The sequence below is a fragment of the Dysidea avara genome, chromosome 9 (genome assembly GCF_963678975.1).
Source record: "Dysidea avara chromosome 9, odDysAvar1.4, whole genome shotgun sequence".
In the NCBI taxonomy this organism is placed as follows: Eukaryota; Metazoa; Porifera; class Demospongiae; order Dictyoceratida; family Dysideidae; genus Dysidea; species Dysidea avara.
The window spans coordinates 29,490,419-29,507,560 of record NC_089280.1 but is presented as its reverse complement, the minus strand read 5'-3'; the positions used below and the strand labels follow the sequence as shown (position 1 = coordinate 29,507,560).

General features: G+C 37.5%; 1 protein-coding gene across 1 annotated transcript in view; it reads left to right on the top strand.

Moving 5' to 3' along the window:
- The first annotated feature begins 1,344 nt into the window (after positions 1-1,344).
- LOC136266531 (uncharacterized) overlaps positions 1,345-17,142 on the top strand; it is a 28,740-nt gene continuing 12,942 nt past the window's right edge. Inside the window, exons 1-7 of the mRNA XM_066061539.1 lie at positions 1,345-1,407; positions 1,460-1,527; positions 1,724-1,811; positions 5,014-5,214; positions 10,998-11,120; positions 11,237-11,296; positions 12,057-12,124. Coding sequence (XP_065917611.1) covers positions 1,384-1,407; positions 1,460-1,527; positions 1,724-1,811; positions 5,014-5,214; positions 10,998-11,120; positions 11,237-11,296; positions 12,057-12,124 — 632 coding nt within the window. The 5' untranslated portion in view covers positions 1,345-1,383. The remainder of the gene's footprint in view (positions 1,408-1,459; positions 1,528-1,723; positions 1,812-5,013; positions 5,215-10,997; positions 11,121-11,236; positions 11,297-12,056; positions 12,125-17,142) is intronic.

The window sequence follows — 17,142 nt, the reverse complement described above, 5'->3', positions numbered from 1 at the left end:
GTTGTTCTTCAGTGTTTCTGTCATGTATCTGTCCTTAGGTTATTTTTTTGCATTTGTCATCTTCGTACGTACAGGCTTTGTCTTGGGCTATTAAAATCATTAAGATACTCTAACTATATGTTTATATCCTGGTGCTATATAGTTGAGCCACTTAAGATAAGATGTAGGAGCAAACCTCGAAACCAGTCATGTTACATGAGTAGGGAGAGGCAGACTTGGTAAAATTACTTAGTGTTTAGTAACTTACAGTGGCCATGATGTATGTTTGTGCTACTTGAGCCACTTCATGATGAGTGAATTATTTAGAATACATCGCTTAATGATGGTTTGTATGCTGTGATCACACTGAGATATGAAATAGTATATCACAGTATCCCTGGGAAATACCTTAGTTATCACCTTTAGGAGCAGCTCCAGGGGGTTTCTCAGGTTTCCGGAAACCAGTCAATGGTAGTGATGTGCGATATATCGAAAAATATCGATTTCGTGATAATTTTGTCGATATCGTTATCGTATCGATTTTCGATATTGCTTTAGCAGATTTCGATATTTATCGAAAAGGTAATATTTTGCGATAATTTCGAAATATCGAAAAATATTTCGATAAAGTTACAGCATTTAGTGTGTGATTGCGCAATCACGCTAGAAATGAAGGTTGGTTCTGTACTATCTAGCCACTTTAAAAACTTGTCTACCAGTTTTCTAGGCTTATTATTAGTTTTATGCAATAATCTTAGTGTGTAAATTGTATTTCAAGCATATTTATAAATATCGGCCCCCACGCAATTACACCACCCACACAATTAAAAATTATCGAAAATCGTATCGAAATTTCGATATTTACCCAAATATCGTATCGATTTCGTATCGAAATAAATATCGCACACCACTAGTCAATGGATTTGCAAAGGCACAGGATATTCAGATCAAGATACTCTAATAGAGCATTCAATCACTCTAATAAAGCAGTCACAGCTAGTATTCAGTGTAGCAAGTTATGTAGCAATAAATAAGGATTTTCATGTACTTTATCAGTGATATATAGTTAGTGGAGGACAGTCAAGTCATTACCTTTTTTTGTGGTCTTCACCAAAAGTTTAGCTATGATCCTGATCAGAAACCAATCACGAAAAATCCTGGAGCCACCTATGATCTTCAACATACATCTTTCAACATACATGTTTATATATATAGCTGTATAAAATCCATGAATTGATTCAATACGATTGGTGGTATCTACCTACACTCTATAGCCAGCTATTATTGATACGTGCATGATAAATTTGATTGATTTATAAATTATTTTCATATCAGTGCAATGGTCTTATTACTTTGTTGCAGATTGGTGATGTTGGTGTCTGTATTAGAAATTTCTATAATGGAATGTGTTCTGATGGATGCAAGCAGGTATGTAAGTGCACCAACCATCTCTTATTATCTGTATGATTATACTATGTAGAACGTCACACGATTTGTGAATCAATGGGGATGTTGTTATGCTGAATACATTAGGTTACTAGCACAAGAGTAAGTTGTAATAGCTGTCAAATGTAGTGCAGCCATGTATGTATGATGTGTTTGTAGTCTGTTTGATTGTGTATGGTATTTACAAGTTATGTATCATTGGGGGTCTATCGATTGAGTATTTAGTGACAATATTCTCTCTGTCTAGCACATTATTATCATAAACATGATATTATAACTACTATTCCTATATACTTAGACCTGATGAGCTCTCTCCAGTCCAATATGGTGTCAGTGTTAGAGATTACTTTACATTTTGTGATTTGCCTGTGCCATCATTTTGTACGGTATGTGAATGTATTTATGTGTTATTTAGCAATTGTGACACATTTAACATGCCATTGTAACAACTCAGTGGGTAGGGGGAGGGACAGTAAAAGCTTTAATAATTTACTAGCATCAGTACTTGCCCTATGTGAAGGATCATTTCAGATTCCACATTAACCACAATGACATATTAAAATAAATCAATGCATTGGGAATGAAGTATATTAAATATCAAGTTAGCATGCACGATGATGTTGTTTTTGCTGTACATGAACCATATGCCATCATGCAAGTAACAGTAAAACTTTAATAATGTGAACATGCAGGTTAACTAAACAGTGTAATGACATGTAAACTAAATCACAATACATGTGCAAACTATGTGGCACTAGTAGTACCTGTCTTATCACACAGGCATATGTAGCCTGAATAAAAACAAGTTGATGTTGTGCTACTTCTAAAAACCAGGCGCCATGCAGCTAGCTAACTCATCTGGAATAACTATAGACAGTATATACTACTATGAATTAACCAACTATGTATTACTACTTTACCATATGGTAGTTTGGGTTGTGCAATAATATAATTAGCTATTTCTCGTAATTCATGAAATATTCGTAATTCATTCAATTACGTTGCTATGCACTGCTAAGGAAGCGTTTGTTAAATAAACCGCTTTTACCAACATATTACGCACAAAACTATCTTCTAAACTGTTTTATAGTGTGACTAACGTGTTTTTTCCCACAAATTCTCTCAACAAAGCCTCAAAGCTGCTCTTCATTTTCGTTCGCGTACGTAAGGGATACGCCCCCTTTCAACTCGAAGCGATAGGCTATTCCTGGCAGTGTACGAGGCCTGCACCGTTGTTTTTCAGTTGCTAAATGCCTGAAAACCTCAAGGGGAAGGTAGTCTGAGGAAAGTCACCACACCCGTATTTCAGTCCGCCGAAAAGAAACCACCTCAGAGCAAATTTCACCTGTGCAGAAGTTTAATACAGACTTCATTTCACTTTTACTTCTTACGTAAAAGCTGCTTTCACCGTTATTAAACGATTTTGCTCACGTGGGTGCGTACGGACAAACATAGGTAGATAGGTAGATAGGTACATAGGTAGATAGATAGGTACACACACACACTTTTACGGAAACAATTACAGTAAACCAGGCGCACGCCCACAGCCTGCCTTCGGCCGGCTGTGGGCGTGCGCCTGGTTTAATAATACTATTCGCATGCAAGTAAACGTTTGATTAACCATTAGCACATACGTAAGTGCACACTTTCTGGTATATGTGCTACTGGTAAGAATTTCATTTCGTGTCTGAGTGAATAAGCATCATCAATATCTAACTCATGAATATGTATGTCACAAAAAGATGGCACTAAGAAGAAGAGAGAGTTGTCATGGGGAATTGAACCCTGAACCTTTGGGTTTACTATTCTATGCACTAAAGTTAGAACTGTCAGTCTGTGATTTTTGCAGCTCAAGTTTTCTCTTTACACCAACACCTTCACTTTAACCATCTTTAGAGAATGAATGAAAGTGCACAGTGATCTACAACAATGTAATTGGAGATTTCGGTGCTTAATTTCACCAAAAGTCCCAATAGTCATCAAGTTAGTGGCATCACAAAGAAACAGTGGCGGATCTAGGAATTTATAAAGGGAGTTTCCAATTTAGAAGGTGGACATATCCACTGCATAAGAGGCGGAAGGATTCTACAGTTGGGGGTGCCCAAAATTTATGGTGGTAGTAGTGGGTGGGAAGCATGCTAATTCTAGGGAAATTTTTGAAAATTAGGTGTCAGGAGATTGAATTTGGAGGAATTTTCGGTGGTTTTAGCTGTTAATCAAATACTAGTACTAATAACTTTATTTTAATACATACTTGAGTTGTATTAGGGTGACTACTCTATTAGAGTATTTCGATCGTGATTGACAAGTTTCTGGAAGTTCACGTGACTACTATTACACAATACAGCTTTGAGTTGGGGATGCTCAGCATCCCCAGTAAAACAGTTGCAGCACCCCCTCTTTCACTGCCTATGCAATGACATGGATAAGTGTGCGAAGAGGCCCACTCAGCATGCATGTGCTGGGGGATCTGGGGGCACACCCCCAGGAAATTTTTGAAATTTTGATGCTCTGAGACTGCATTTGGCAACTATTTCGTGTGAAAAATAAATATTTACGAAGTTTATATTTACGGAATGTTGAACATGCACATCACTTATTATAGGCGCACACCACAATAATTAATTAAAATAGTCGACTGTTGCATAATAATTTTTCAAAGGGGGTTTCCGTGGAAACCTTGAAACCCCCTAAATCCGCCACTGAGAAAGAATGCAGACAGATAGACAAAAAAGCTTTCATAAAGTTTCCTAAGAAGTCTTTCCCCCAGATCCCCTAGAAAATCCTTGTATGTGGAGTGAACTTGTCACACTGTACAAAAATTCTAATAGACTTCCTTCTGGGCCATGCAGTATCCACGACGGTGCACACTTGGTCAAATTTTTAATTCTTGATTTCATACCTGCACCCTAGCCAGGTAGCCAGGCATGAGAAATGCCCCTTGAAGCACAGCTATAATAGTTTGCATGTCAGACTCCCTATACCCTCTTCCAGCACATCCTATTGTAATGGTACCTAATTGGTTATTATGTAGAATTCATAAGTTTGTCATCTTTTTGATGTATGGACCACTGACTTCAACTGTACAGGGAAGTATAATACGAAATTACAGACAGTTTCCATTTTGTTCTTACAAAAATAATTATGATTGTTCTACCTGCAAATTAATTTTGTGCTAGAGACTAAGGAAGTATCTCCTGCTGTACACATGAAAAGGCACATTTTGGCTCCAAGCAATCTTAAACTAGGAACAGTCTAGCCCACATGATGTTGGTTTATGCTCAGCTGATTGTATCCAGCAGCTTTTTTGTCTCTTAAAATGATAAATCATTAAATTTAAAAAATTAAGTGGGGATTCAGGTCAGCCAAGAATTAAAATTAAGGCTGTGCATTTTTGATTTTTACATCATTGTAGCCATGTCTTGGCCACAACCTTTGATTCCAGACCTTTTTAAATCCAGGCTTTTAAAAGCCATATGTTTTTTACAGCTTTTATTCATATTATTTACAGTTCAATAATATTGCATAATGTAAGAATGTCTCAGAAAAATTATCTAACTTTGTATACACATGGTGTTAATTTAATAGGATGGTCCTACTCCACCACCTAATCAATGTGCTATGGCTACTAGACAAGTGTTCTCATCAGATGACCTGTGTACAACCGCCTGGAGACAACTGATAGCTGGCGACTCATCTTCTGAAAGCATCACTACTTTACTACGAACACCTGGATGTGCAGAAAGAATTAATGATTATGTAACAGAATGTGAAATATTACCCACTGAAGTAAGTATTTGTAGAGAAAAGTGAAATACTTTAGCATTAAAATAAGTAAGAAGCATACCAAGACACACAGTAGTGTGTTGTGTATCCAAGAAAGCTGATGTATCACACTGTGCATTTTAACAGGAAGAAAGAATACGCAATTTTCATGCATACACCTGTATGTATATCTACTGTAGTATGAAAATTAAATGAAGTAGGATTCCAAAGTAGTGAAACAAGAAATGATGAGGGAAAATCCCTACTTGGCATTGTACCAGTGTAGGTGGCATGTCTTCACCATCTTTTCAGTGCCAAAGTCCACAAGTAGAGATTGTCCCACAAGTAGGGATTTTCCCACATTGCTGCAATGCCAAGTAGAGATTTTCCCTCATAGGTACCATGCAGCATCTCTTGTTTCACTACTTTTTAGAGGCTCCAACTCTCACGTCTTAGGTGTGATTCTCACAATTTGGCCTTCAATCTCATGCTCTCACACCCAACATTTGTATTCTCACGTCTACAGTTTCTTCCTCACTCCCAGGATTTTATATCACTAGCCATGCTTTTTACTTGACATTTAGCGATTCAAAACTTAGTGGCACTTGGCAGGCTATCAAGGTTACATCGGTCACATGATCTCTTGTTCAAATGTTCTTTTGGCGGTCAGAGCTCTCAATGGCAGTTGATTGATTTCTTTTAGACAATTGTATAATAACAGCAAACAGGGGCTAGAGTCTACCCGCAAGCAGTGTACTGGAACTTTGAAAAGTCACTCAGGATCCAGGTGGGATATTAATTGTAAATTTCAGTGATTCTGTTGCTGCAAGATAGCTACACTGTGTGGACATGAGGTAGTTGAAGTGGCAAGACATCTCATAGATATACAGAATGATCATCAAAGTGTGTAGTTATAGATAACGTGATCCAGTCACGATTGCCATGATAATGACCGCAATCATAATGTATACCTAGCACACACACACCTTTCAGTTCAGTATCCACTAATATTGTACACTTGTAGCTGGTAGTACACAACTTCTCCATGGTGTAACTATGTGCGAACACATTCAAATATAACTAGCACAGGGAGGCCATGCTATTATAATGTCGTGAAATCCTACTGCTAGTTATAATATACATAACTGCTGAATTGCATGGTTGCAGTTGAAGGACTGCATCTCCATTGTTCACTTTGTGAAAAGTCTCACTCCCAAGAAAAATCTAAGGTTGGAGCTTCTGATTTTCGTTGCTGGAGCCTACTTCATTTTTATTTAATACACTAGCTTATTAGCATTTTGGTCGGAGTATAGCTATAAACGTGACCAGATTTTACAAAACCGTTCCAAATCGCACATCGGACAAAATCAATCTAACATCACCAGTGGATAGCTACACTATCGTACTACTAATTTTGATCTTCAGTACTACTCAAACTACTCGAGGCTGGTTGTAACAGACGTCTTTTCTGGGTGGTGTGGAGAACTCGAATGGCAGTTTCAGGTCTTGTGGCCTGATAATGTTAGCCAAACGATTTTTCTGTTGTGCACATCAGCCACTAAGAAGCCAGCACAGCCTAATAATCTCATGTCTGGACTTCAATTGTGGTCTGCCTCCATTTTGTAGTCTATTTCCTACCCACCCCACCACCCCTACCTTCCTCCCCTATGTGAGGACTCGTGATACTACTTTGCTCATCCAACCGCTTGTCCAACTGCTCAGATTTTGTATCTTGTTTGGTGGGAAACTCTACAAGCAGCTACAAGTACTGGAAGTGGTCTGAAAGGTAATAGATTGATGCATGCACATATTGCAGAGATGCCAACCTCTGAACAATTTTAGGAGTGAGACCTCAAACACTACCAGCAATGTGGACTAGACTCAAGTGCAGCTCCATGATTTTTGGTAGTGAAGACCAAAAAAAAAAGTCGCTGCATGCTCAAAGTACATAAATAAGCACAGGGTTGTCCAATTTTAAGCACAGAGCTAATGATGAAGCAGACCAGGCATGAGAAATGCATGAGAACTAAGCTGAAAGAGTGAGAAACAGAGGGTTAGGCATGATAGCAAGAGATTACTAGCCAAAGAGTGAGACTCACGCCTAATGCATGAGAGTTGGCATGTCTGACATATTGTGCAAATTTCATACATATGCTTGCTATCCTTGGCAAGTTATGCTGACTTGAAATCTAAAACTGTTTATCTCTAAACTTCTAATGTGTGATATGGACAAAATTCAGTCACAAATACATGTGTGGTAGCAACCAGGGGGTATGACACCTCTACAAATCTATTTCACCCACACAACTAATTAAAACTGCTTGAAAACTATAGTCTCGAAAACATATTTCTAAACAAACAAACAAAAACTCACAGTGATACAATACTAGTTTTAATCATGAACTACATACAGAACCCAGTAATAACCTCACAAATCACACTACAGCAATCACACGTGAAGTTTCAAATCACAAATCCAATTTCAAATCACAAATCCAATTTCAAATCACAAAACGATTTCAAATCACATACAGATTGCAAAGGTGTCGCACCCCTCGGTTGTGACTAGAGTATTTCAGTCTTGTTACAGTACTATGCAGTAGATTATGCTAGGGGGCATGGAGCTAAATCATTAAGGGGCATGGCCTCAGCGTATTAGAGGAATGGTAGCATGTTCTGATCGTTTAAGGGGGCATGGCCCATTTCAATCATTTTTATAAGCCCAGCTTAACTGCTAACTAATACCAATATTACCAATAATACTACTGTCCATTAAGCATCTCAAATTGTTTCATGATGTCTGAGTAAGTAAAGTGGTGATATAGAAAATTAATGCCTCCAATGTATTGTCACATTGAAGTGTTGAAAGTTTGGGTTTGCCTGTGTACAGACTGCACGAAATGGAAATTACTCATGAAAACTAGCTGTTTGGCTACTTACTTGATTTCAGCAGGTAATGCTGAATAATCAGTGCCTGAATTTATTGTGGTACAACTATGATTAAGGAATGTCAAGGGAACAATGTGAGAGAACTGCTGTAGTATTGGTATGGTTTCAACTCTGGCATGAAGTAGCAGACAACTATTTAATTGAAGATAAAAGGAATGGCAAAGTGCAGAAGGCAGACATTCGTTGGAACCACAGATAGGCACATCTCACCAGTGAGTCTGTTGTTGTGATGTAAAAATGGTGGCCATGCACTGCTTCATTTGACCTCTAGCCTTGTGACTGTGGTCATTGAAGCAGGTTGGCAGGCAAGTTAGCAGATAAAAATACAGGTTTTGATGATTTGCTTAAAATTCTGTATCTGGCCACCTGTAATATAAGCATTTTCTTGTTTTTAACACGTGTTAACGATACTTCTACCACACTGTTTAATAGTTCTTTTGCAAATTACACTGCCAATACCCTCCACCTACAGCAACCACATGCCACATTTAAGCATAATAGCTGTATGTAGCTATTTAGGAAATACAAGTACTCAAATTTCAGTTTTACTTTTTATTCTTTCTTTGCTTTGTGGGCCTGTATTAATCCTAGTTTTCTTGTTATAAAATACAAACACATATCTGATTATTTTGATATTTGGCATTCATGCATGAATTCACATGGTGCAAAATGCAATCAATATTAACAGAGTTGTGGGCAATGAATTACATAAACCACTTTGTCATACCTACAAGGTAAATCACTTTTTGTTGAAAAGTTCGCTTGTATGTATGTTAAATATCATAGCTCAGATTGAGCCTTTTGTAGCTCAAATGAAACCATAGTAACAGCTGCAAAGTTACAAAGAGAAAAACATTGGATTAAAATACTCTATGGAAGAAATGTAAGAAGAATATCCAGCCAAGTACCACCACACTTACACACACAACAGCTAAACCCCAATTGTCATCTGTTTAGTTCGATAATTTCTACCTTAAAAATGAAAGTTCTAGCTTAATAGTAAAAGTTTTCATAGTTTCATTGATCTATACACAGTTTTTTTTAGAACATTTTATGAATTGTTAATAAGTATCATCATGTCTGTAAAACCTTAGAAAAATGTGAATACCAAACTGTTCTATTATTACAAGAGTATCTACGAAGTGAAAGAGCTGGGAATTCAAGTACATGGGAACTTCAGCCAATGTAGCCACCTTTTCTACTCTCGTGTATGTACGTATGCTACTGTTACAGTAGCTTTGTTACTGTGAAAGGTGTACTGCACATAAATTCAAGATACACTGTATCATGTGTTAAAATAATGAATATTGAAAATTTTGGAGCAATCTTGAAATACCACCATGTGAGTGGTGACAATAAACTGTGAATTAAGGTCTTAATAATAAATACACCACAAACAGAATAGACTAGGAATAGAGCAAGTAGGCCCCGGCCTATTATGCTCAAAATTTTACCTATTATGCTTTTGAGCAGTGCTCAAAAATCAAGCCTATTATGCTCAAAATGATGCTTTCAAAATCAAGGTTATGCTTGAAAAATGATCAAACACATTAGTGTTTCCTTACTGCTGTATTAGAGTAAGTGACTGCTCTATTAGAGTAGGTGACTGCTCTATTAGAGTATCTCGATATTATTTTTATAAAGCGTGAATAAATGGTTAATTAAGTAATTTTACGTATTTCTAAATATAAAATGGAGTAATAATGCATATTGGTAGTGATCATTTGCTATTTTTCAGGTGTACGCATTACACATTTTAATCAAATGTCCCTATTATGCTAGCATTATGCTTGATGCTTTTGGTTACCTAATATGCTTTACATTATGCCAGCATAATCGGCTGGGGCCTAAGAGCAACAATAGCTTGGCAACAAACTATTTCTCAGTCTGGTCCATCATCTTCTTCGCTGTTGTCACTTTTAACAGGACCTTGATTTTATTACACAAGATACTGTTGGATAAAACCTCAATACACCACTCCACATGCACCAAAGACTCACACGTTTGCTTAATTATATGAATCGTGTGAAATTAATGGTTGTGTCCCACTTCTACTTGATATTTCTGCATTTTATCAATAGCCTTAGGCCACTCAAATTGGTAATTATGTTTCTGATCCACCACTTACATCCTTTTTTGGAGAATGTGAATTTTCAGGAATACATGGGTAAAATGCTCGCATCAGCTTTTTGAAAAACCTGGATTTCAGAAACAAGTATTGTGTGGGCTGCAACAAGTATGCTAAATCTATCTATCTAAGTGTCATAATTTGTATTCTATCAGTGAAAACCTGCAAGAAATGGACATAGTGCATAGTACAGATCGATATACTCTAATAGAACAGTCAGTAAATCACAAAAAGTACTCTAATTGAGTAGTCATTTCATTATTGCTTTGTTGCTGAATTCCACCCACCCGCACCTAAAACTGATTTTCAAAGGACCAGAAACATAATTACCAATTGGAGTGGCCTTAGTGAGCAAAGTTATGCTTGTGCTTACAGGTGTGCCGCCTGTTTCAAAGTAACATCAGACTGAGTGTAATCAGCTGATACACAACACAATAACACCAAACCTGTCTTATATATTACTTATTTTGTACATCAGTTGATTGGTATTTATCATTGCAGCCATTTCTTGGCTGGCACCTTTCATTTCACAACATTTTAACTCACACTTTGGATAGTCATAACCTTTATTACAGCTAGGCTGTTTTGCATGGATGTTATATAATTATGTACGTATGTGATTGCAAAATTAATAATATTTTAAGTAGTCAGCAGTCAACGCATCTTTTAGCTGACTACCTATACCAGTATTGTATTGATTTGCAATGAAAATAATGCATTTTTGTTTCAGAATACAATTTCTCTGCTCTTGCGTTTAACTGATCAATTTGGAAATGTGGTCAATCGCCGGAATGGACGACGTTGTTCTGCAGGTTTTCCTGGTGTTGTTGATGCTTTATCTCAAACCAGTCCTGTAAGTGCTAGATATAAAAAATCAATTAGGTCAGACTTTTTTATTAGTATGTAGTTACACTGATAAAAGTGTATCTGCAGCCACATTGGTATTTCATTACTGTTCTCTGTATGTAGGATCTACAGGGGTGTTTAACAGACCTTGGTAGAGGAATGTGCTCTAATGCTTGTAAGCAGGTGAGTTTATAAATGTTTTTAGGTATGTATATGGGCACACCTAAAAGTTGTTCTGTGTTGCTGCTGTTGTTGTTTTTGTTGCTACTGCTGTGCCGAATACTCTCGTTCCTCCAATGTGTTCTACTTAGTAGGTGCTTTCCTATGGCTTCTTATGGACCCCCAAACAGACTGTATATACTGCATGTGGGTCACTGTCAGCTTCTGGATCCATCTTTTTTAGCACCTGCAGAGCACTTTAGTGCAGAAGATTTTCCTGTATGGCTCATACCGTAATTTGCTTTTATTTCATTGTAAAATAATTTTCGTATGTAAACTTTGTATGAAAATTTCTTGCATGAAAATTTTTACACAAGATCGAACTACTCTAATAGAGCAGTCATTCACGTAAATCATACGAAAATATTTTCACACAAAAATTTTTATCACAAAAATAAAGTGAATTATGGTAGTTGCTATTTTGTGCACAAGTGTCTCAGTTTTACTGGGCTGGCATATCCATCTAAGCTTGTGCTTGTCATTTCTTATTATGTTATATAACTTCTGTATATAAAATCACCTATGCTCTTTAACAATATCGGCCTCAATATTGGTCTGTGTGCATTTCACATTGGGACAAATAGAGGCCATACCCCCAAGGATAACATGGCCAGCTAGAGGTTACAACCTCTAGCTGGCCATATCCATTCCCAAAGCCTGTGTCTGGTACATAAAGAGTAGCTAGTACTCATATTATTATATGTAATCATATGTCTCCATGTAGTTCATTACTTCATCAGTGAGATCTTACGGTTGCTGTTTTAATGAGGGGGCAAGGATCTATTATACAGCGTAAGTTGACAGCATTTAACACTACCCTGCCAAAACATAAGATTTTGTCCAACACAAACTTATTATACAATATCATTTGTATAACATGTACATGACATTTGGGGTGACAAGACATGTATTATGGCCAACATTAATTTTAGATTTTTCCCATCACCCTCTCACATATCACTTTGTCTAACTTCGCTGGTAATTATTAATGTGATCAAGATTTATAATTACTTAGAAATATTTCTGATTTTCAAAAGATGTGTAGTTGCAACAGCACATTCAGTTTTCACAAACACTAGTTTTGGTTTATCATATACAGTACAATAGTACTGTATATTAGGGAAAATGAAGGTTTGGGCTTTTCTGACTAAAACATCACCCCAAAACCAACCTCACAATACCTTCATGGCACTTTGGCAGTATTGGCAAGGTATAAGCAAGCCCAAAATTGTCTACAGAGTAGCCAAAAATGCTTCTGATAAGTTGCTATGGAATCTTATTTCATTTTTTATTTAGCAGAATTTACTACTGACTGACCAACTAACTACCTGCCTGCCTGATTCCTTCAGACAAGCATAACTCAAGGCCACAGGCCTGATTTTTTTTCATTGTTAGCCCCACTTCATCCCCACTTCTGGTACCTTTTGGCATACCACCAGTATGTCCAGCACACTTATCTGTGTTGTCCTTTGTATTCCATTTATCTTTGCTGACAGCAAAAGGTGTCAATTTGTTGTAGCACAGCATGATGGTTTCCCTTCATAATGAGAATCATCCGAGTTTTCCGTTGTGACTGGATTGATTGCAGAGTTCCTTCACATAGTGTTCCTCATTTGTAATGCTGTGTAACAGGCTGAACATAGCTTAAAACAAAACGTAATGACACTTCACTTTTCAGTAATAATTGGGTTGGGGCATGCATTCAGATGTTAAAATGGCGTGCCTGGCAGCATTCTTCCTTTTGTTGCAGTGTGCATAGATTCATTAGTCATAATTATGTGATAAAAGGAAAACTTAGTCTGATTAGGGATCATAGCAATAAAAAGTAGTGAAACAATTGGAGGTCGCCTACACCTGCAGATATACTATTGGACATTTAATCCCTAATTCAGTTATGGGTATAGACTAAAGTGGGGATTATATCTGTACATGTAGGTGACCTCGCTCGTCTCGCTACTTTTTATGGCTATGGTTCCTAATCAGACTGAAAATTCCTGCCACTTGTTAGCATAACTGATTCTAAGTGTTAGATCAATTGCTCTTTGAAAGTGTCTCATGTGACTTAAAGACATGGCAGAATAATATGTTGTCCTTTAATAGTGCAAAACGTGCATTGTAACCGGTGTGGACAGTGTTGGGGTAGTGAAATTTTGTATATTTAGTGATGGTGTGGGTAATCGGTTATCAGGCAGATTTCAGTGAGTACTTATGATCCCTTGACACAGCAGCACACAAGCGAACATTCTATAGAGCAGTCTTTGACTACTTTGTAGTTGTAAGTAAATCACACCAGTATACTGCGAGTTATAAGTGTAACCATAGTGTCTATAGCTTTCCACTTGTTGAACACTGGTATGTGTTATGAACAAATTGATCCGTTTTCGAACACTTCAATGAGCTTTTCACTAGGGAATCAACCTATCACTTAGAGATTTTTATAAGATATACAACTATCATTCTTTTGTTAGATAGTTGTGACATTTGCTTACTTCCATACAGTAAATTAGCATGCCTTTCCTAAATGATTGCTCAAACAATTGTTGTATTCACTGCTCCAGAAATACAGCATGCATATTATCAGGGCCTGGTAATTTCTGGATAATAACTTGCTCTAGCTGATTGCTCTTAAAGTGATGGGAATTAATAAATTCTGGTTTAAATTAAAAATTTTATCCTACCAAGTCATGGTGAGTAATTTAAATGAAAATTTCAATAAAACAAAAATGTACTACGTAGCTATATACCATAATTCACTTTTTGTGTAAACAATATTTTTATGATGATCAAGACACACGGTAGTGTGTCGTGCGGCCCAAGAAGCCGGCGCGCCACACCCGTGAGTATATTGACAGGAAGAACGAAAACGTCATTTTCACACCTTTGTATCTCGGTGATCACTTATCTGATTGGAACCAAATTTGCTACACAGTTGCCCGCCAGCCAAGGGAGTCTACATTCCAAATTTGAAGGAAATCGCTCTAGCCATTTCCGAGATACGAGCTGCCAAAGTTTCGTTTTTTTTTCTTCTTTTTTTTTTCTTCTTCTTCTTCGTCTTTTCGCACACTTGCAAAAATTGCTATAACAAGCAAACGCGTACTCCGATCGCCTTGAAATTTGGCACACAGAAAGGGAGTCCAACGGCGAATCCTAGCATCAAATTTGGTACAAATCCGATGAATGGTTCAGGAGTTATGACCGATTATTCGCGTAAAACAAGATCGATTTGTTGTCACGCCTACAGGGTAAACCGCTTCATGGAATGAGTTGAAAATTGCTATGTAGATGGAGTAACCATCGTAGGAGTGCCTTTTGGTGGTTTGAAAGGAATTGAGATAAAGACCACGGAGATATGACACAAAACCCAACCTGTGTCACAATTACGCGATCGATTTTTATGAATAAAAAAGTATTAGTTTTCACGCCTACTAGGCAAACCGCTTAGAGCAATGAGCTGAAAATCGGTGCATAGCTGGAATAATCTTCATAGAAAGTCCTTGCAGTAGTACAGAAGAATCGGATTACAAACCACTGAGTTATGATTCGAAAGCCAACTCCGTGTAGCAAATGCGAGATCGAGATACTCTAATAGAACAGTCACCCTAATAGAGCATTCGGCTAATTTATTTACTCCATTATAGAATTTTATTACATCACAAGTTATTCTGTAGGGAGTTCAGCTGCAAACAGTTAATCTTATAGACAGTTCAGCAAGAAGACAGTCACCATATGGAGAGTTAAGCAAATATATCACTATAGAGATTCAGAACATTACAAGTCACACTGAAGAAAGTTCAGCTATAAACAAGTCATGCACTGTGTAGAGAATTCAGCTACAATTAAGTCACTCTCTAGAGAATTCAGCTACACAGAATTCAGCTACACACAAGTCACTGTGGAGAGAGTTCAGCTACAAACAAATTACCCTTTAGAGTGATCAGCTACAAACAAAACACTTTGCAGGGTGTTCAGCTGCAACAAATCAACCTTTAGAGCGATCAGCAATGAACAAATCAACACAAATCTACCTGTAGAGAGATAAGCTAGAAACAAATTACCCTGTAGAGAGTTCAGCTACAAAAAATCACCCTGTAGAGACATCAGCTAGAAACTAGACACAACGTAAGGAGTTCAGCTACAAGCAAATCACCCTGTAGAGAATTCAGCTACAAACAAACCAACCTGTAGAGCGATCAGCTAGAAACAAATTACCCTGAAGAGAGGTCAGCTACAAAAAATCACCCTGTAGAGATATCAGCTAGAAACAAATCACCCTGAAGAGAGGTCAGCTACAAAAAATCACCTTGTAGAGAAATCAACTACAAACAAAACACTTTGCAGAGAGTTCAGCTACAAACAAATCAACCTTTAGAGCGATCAGCAACAAACAAATCAACCTGTAGAGAGATAAGCTAGAAACAAATCACCCTGTAGAGAGTTCAGTTAAAACAAATCAATCTGCAGAGAGATCAACTATGTACAAATCACATTATAGATAGTTCAGCTACAAACAAATTACCTTGTAGAGAGATCGGCTACAAACAAATCACCCTGCAGAGAGAACAGCTACACACATATCAACTTGTATAGAGATCAGCTACAAACTAGACACAAAGTAAGGAGTTCAGCTACAAACAAATCACCCTGTAGAGAGATCAGCTACAAACTAGACACAAAGTAAGGAGTTCAGCTACAAGCAAGTTACACTGTAGAGAATTCATCTACAAGCAAATCAACCTGCAGAGCAATCAGCTAGAAAGAAATCACCCTGAAGAGAGGTCAACTACAAAATATCATCCTGTAGAGAGATAAGCTAGAAACAAATCACCCTGAAGAGAGGTCAGCTACAAAAAAATCACCCTGTAGAGAGATCAGCTAGAAACAAATCACCCTGAAGAGAGGTCAGCTACAAACAAAACACTTTGCAGAGAATTCAGCTACAAACAAATCAGCTTGTAGAGAGATCAGTTACACACAAATCAACCTGTAGAGAGATAAGCTAGAAACAAATCACCCTGTAGAGAGTTCAGCTACAAGCAAAACACCCTGCAGAGAGTTCAGCAACAAAGAAACCACCATGTAGAGAGTTCAGCTGCAAACAAATCACCTTATAGAGAGTTCAGCTACAAACAAATCACCCTGTAGAGAGATCAGCTAGAAACTAGACACAATGTAAGGAGTTCAGCTACAAGCAAATCACTCTTTAGTGAGTTCAGCTACAAACAAATCAACCTGCAGTGAGATCACCTACAAAAAAGCACGTTGTACAGACAAACAAATTACCCTGTAGAGAGATCGGTTACAAACAAATCAACCTGTAGAAAGATCAGCTACACACAAATCAACTTGTAGAGAGATCAGCTACAAACAAATCACCCTGTAGAGAGATCAGCTACAAGCAAAACACCCTGCAGAGAGTTCAGCAACAAAGAAACCACCATGTAGAGAGTTCAGCTGCAAACAAATCACCTTATAGAGAGTTCAGCTACAAACAAATCACCCTGTAGAGAGATCAGCTAGAAACTAGACACAATGTAAGGAGTTCAGCTACAAGCAAATCACTCTTTAGTGAGTTCAGCTACAAACAAATCAACCTGCAGTGAGATCACCTACAAAAAAGCACCTTGTACAGAGTTCAGCTACAAACAATTTACCCTGTAGAGAGATCGGCTACAAACAAATCAACCTGTAGAAAGATCAGCTACACACAAATCAACTTGTAGAGAGATCAGCTACAAACAAATCACCCTGTAGAGAGATCAGCTAGAAACTACACACAATGTAAGGAGTTCAGCTACAAGTAAATCACCCTG